At 40.7% G+C, this 3,066-nt stretch overlaps 1 protein-coding gene across 1 annotated transcript; it reads right to left on the bottom strand.

The window, feature by feature from the left end:
- Positions 1–935: 935 nt before the first annotated feature.
- On the bottom strand, positions 936–2,772 carry LOC138036081 (E3 ubiquitin-protein ligase TRIM71-like). The gene has a single exon (XM_068882441.1). It carries the CDS (start codon positions 2,682–2,684, stop codon positions 936–938), a length of 1,749 nt encoding a protein of 582 aa, XP_068738542.1. The 5' UTR covers positions 2,685–2,772.
- Between the last annotated feature and the right edge of the window lie 294 nt (positions 2,773–3,066).

The following is a 3,066-nucleotide window of genomic DNA, read 5'->3' as shown; positions in this document are numbered from 1 at the left end:
TAAGATAAATGGTGAAAACGCCACGGAGTAAATTTCCCACCGGATACTCAACTTGAACCAATCCTTTCCAGAAATTATTCTAGGCTTAAAATTCAATTCACGAAAGTAAATACCTACTTAGTACATATTGTTAGCAATTTCTTTTTCAATTTTTATTACTCTACATAAAATATATCTTTTAGTTATATGTAATGGAAGCGTTTTACCACGGTAGCTTGACACATGTCACGCTTCTTACCTGCAAAAACCTCTCATTGTCTTTGCAAAGGAACACCTCTAATGGGAGATAAACTTGCTGTATATTTTGATTTTCAATTTTATTTGACTTTCATTAAGAACAAACAAGTTTGCGGTGGTAAAAATGAGATTTCTCAATGAGCAAAAATTAGGCCCTCGATTCTCATTATGCTACGTGCGTTACATTTAAGGTCACGTGACAGCCTTAGGCTACCAGTACAGACTTGCTATCATATATTTTTGGATTCTACTCATGATAAGCTCTAATTTGATATATGATAGCCTTTGCCACCTCAGGTGGTACCGATCCGCCATTTTTAGCCACTTGGCTCATGGACTATTTAGACCAGATAAATTTTTTGAACGGCTTCAAGAAGCGTGTAAATTTGGAATCCAGACATTTGTGCAAAATGTGAGAGAAGAAAATTAGCATACAAGAAAATCAAGCTATGTCTTATTACTACGCTTTATTTAACAAATAAATAAGCCTTGACTGTGCTCTGTTCTGTTGTAAAGCACGCAGGGAGCGGCTAGAGCACGAAAGAAGTGTAGGGGAAAACACGAGCCGATAGGCGAGTGTTTCTCCCAACTTCTTGAATGCTCTAGCCGCTTCCTAAGTGCTTTACAACAGAACAGAGCACAGTCAAGGCTTCTTTATTTGTTTTATGATAAAGAACAAGTAATTTTCTTCAAAAATTCTACTTTATGTTTAATGTGTTATCACGATCGGCAACAATAATGTTCCCATCGCTGTCAATTGACAAGCCATGAGGATTCCGAAGCTGGTGATCCCGGCTTCCTCGTCCTCCAAACTGATGAAGATAATGACCCTCATCAGTAAACAGTTGAACTCGGTGGTTATTACCGTCTGCCACTATAATCTTATCATTATGAAACGCTATTCCAGCAGGAAAGTTAAACTGTCCCTGCTGATTGTCCTCTTTACCAAACGATCTTAAGTGAGTTCCATTACTGGCAAATATCTGTACTCTGTGGTTACCAAAATCACTCACAGCAATCTCATCTTTGTCATTCACTGCTACCCCCCAAGGACTGGAAAGCATTCCAGCATCCGAACCCTGTTCTCCAAAGGATAGCACAGGTCTGAACTGTCTGCGTTTGACTTGAACCTCAAAAGGGCTGCCATGAACATGTTCTCCATTGACTTTCACGGATGCCTGACATGTACCGGTTTCTTTGGCAAAATAGCGGAGCTTGTAAGTGCCATCTTTGTTGTCTTGGATTTGAGACTTGATCGCACTGTCACGGCCTTCACGATTTCTGATTTCCAATGTCACGCGGTCGTGTTTTTGGTAACATTGTTCTTTTCGTGCGTTCCTTGTTGTTACAACAATCTCACCTTCAAGTCCAACAGTTCCCTCAGTAATCCCTTTTCCCTCAGCAACCGAGGTTTTCGAGCTAGTTCTGCTGATAAAACCTACCTGTTGGGCTTTTAGATCATCAAACAACATTTCCTTCCTTTTAAAGGTGAAGACATTTTCGATGTCACAGTCCCCTGAATCTTCTTCAACCTTTTCCTGAACTATTTTGTCCAAAAATTCATGGGGCTGCATGATTTGAGAGTTTGTGCTTCGCTTTAAAATCATTTGGGTTTTTTCGATATCTGCTTCTTGCTTTTTCACTTCTTCTTCAATCTCGAGCCTTTTCTCTCCTAGAAGCTGCAACGCTTCTCGCACATCGTTTTCCACCTCATCAAAGATGTGATTCTTTTGCGCTTCAATGGCGGCAATGCAAGTGTCGGCAAACTGCTGCACATCCCTTTTCACTCCTGCGGCTTGTTCTTGAATTGAAATGCAGTTTCCATCAATTTTCGCGATCCTTGTCATCTTCTCCAGCGCTCTTCTTTTCTTTAATTCAATTGCTTCATTGACTCTCGATTTGCGTTCCTTTGCGGCATCTTCCAAAACAATCTTAGCGTGACCGTCGTGATCTGTTAGAGCACAAGCGTTGCAAATAGCTATATTGCACACCTGACAGAAAAACTTCTGTTTTTTCTTCTCGTGCTTGCCACAAAGTGTTGGCTGCTTTAAAATGGTCTCAAAGTCTTCGTCTCGAAAGTCTTTCAAAGCCAAAGCGTGGTGTTCCTTAAATGTTTTTACCCGGTTATGCAGAGGGAGGCAGTCATCACACCAGAACGAACAACAAGTGAAGCAGTAAGCAGATTCTGCGTTTGTTTTTTCGCAATTGCCACACTTGATGCCGATCGTATTGCACTCTGTGACAGGCAAAGCGTCCAACAAACTGTTGATACGAAAGTTTGTTGGAAAAGCGTTAAGATCACCGTTTCCAGGGATCCTGAAATTCTGCGTACACTCGGGGCATGAAATAGTGTCTCGAATTCCGCTCGTTTGTTGAATCCTTTGCAGGCAATGAAGGCAAAAACTGTGTAAGCATGGAAGCTGCTTTGGATTAGTGAACCTTGTCATACATAAGGACAACAAGCGTGTTCATGAATATTGTCTAGAAAGGATTTGATATCCATGATAAACGAAGAGAGTAAAACGGATTTCCGTGTTGAACATTGTGTGACGTTGGTTCACTGTTGTCTGGTTTTATGAGCTTAACCAATAAAAATGTCTAAAGTCAAGTGTTCAAATATCCTGGATTTCGTAGAAAGTCACCGTGACATCATAAAATTGGTTGCATTTTGTCAGGGGTAAATATTTTTGTTTCGCGCCTCAAATCTATAGAAAGCGTAAACACGACATAAAGAAACCATGTCTGGATTTTTAAGCCTAGCAAGAAAAAACACGGGTATTAAACAAAGACTAGACCCTCCGTGAGGGTACACTGGGTTGCCTGTGGTAC

This window comes from Montipora capricornis, unplaced genomic scaffold (assembly GCF_036669925.1).
Source record: "Montipora capricornis isolate CH-2021 unplaced genomic scaffold, ASM3666992v2 scaffold_456, whole genome shotgun sequence".
Classification (NCBI taxonomy): Eukaryota; Metazoa; Cnidaria; class Anthozoa; order Scleractinia; family Acroporidae; genus Montipora; species Montipora capricornis.
The sequence above is the reverse complement of the archived record's forward strand: the minus strand, read 5'-3'. Positions and strand labels throughout refer to the sequence as shown.

What these genes read in the sequence shown, in the direction of transcription:
- LOC138036081 (XM_068882441.1), bottom strand. Translation starts at nt 2,684, where the DNA reads ATGACAAGGTTCACTAATCCAAAGCAGCTTCCATGCTTACACAGTTTT.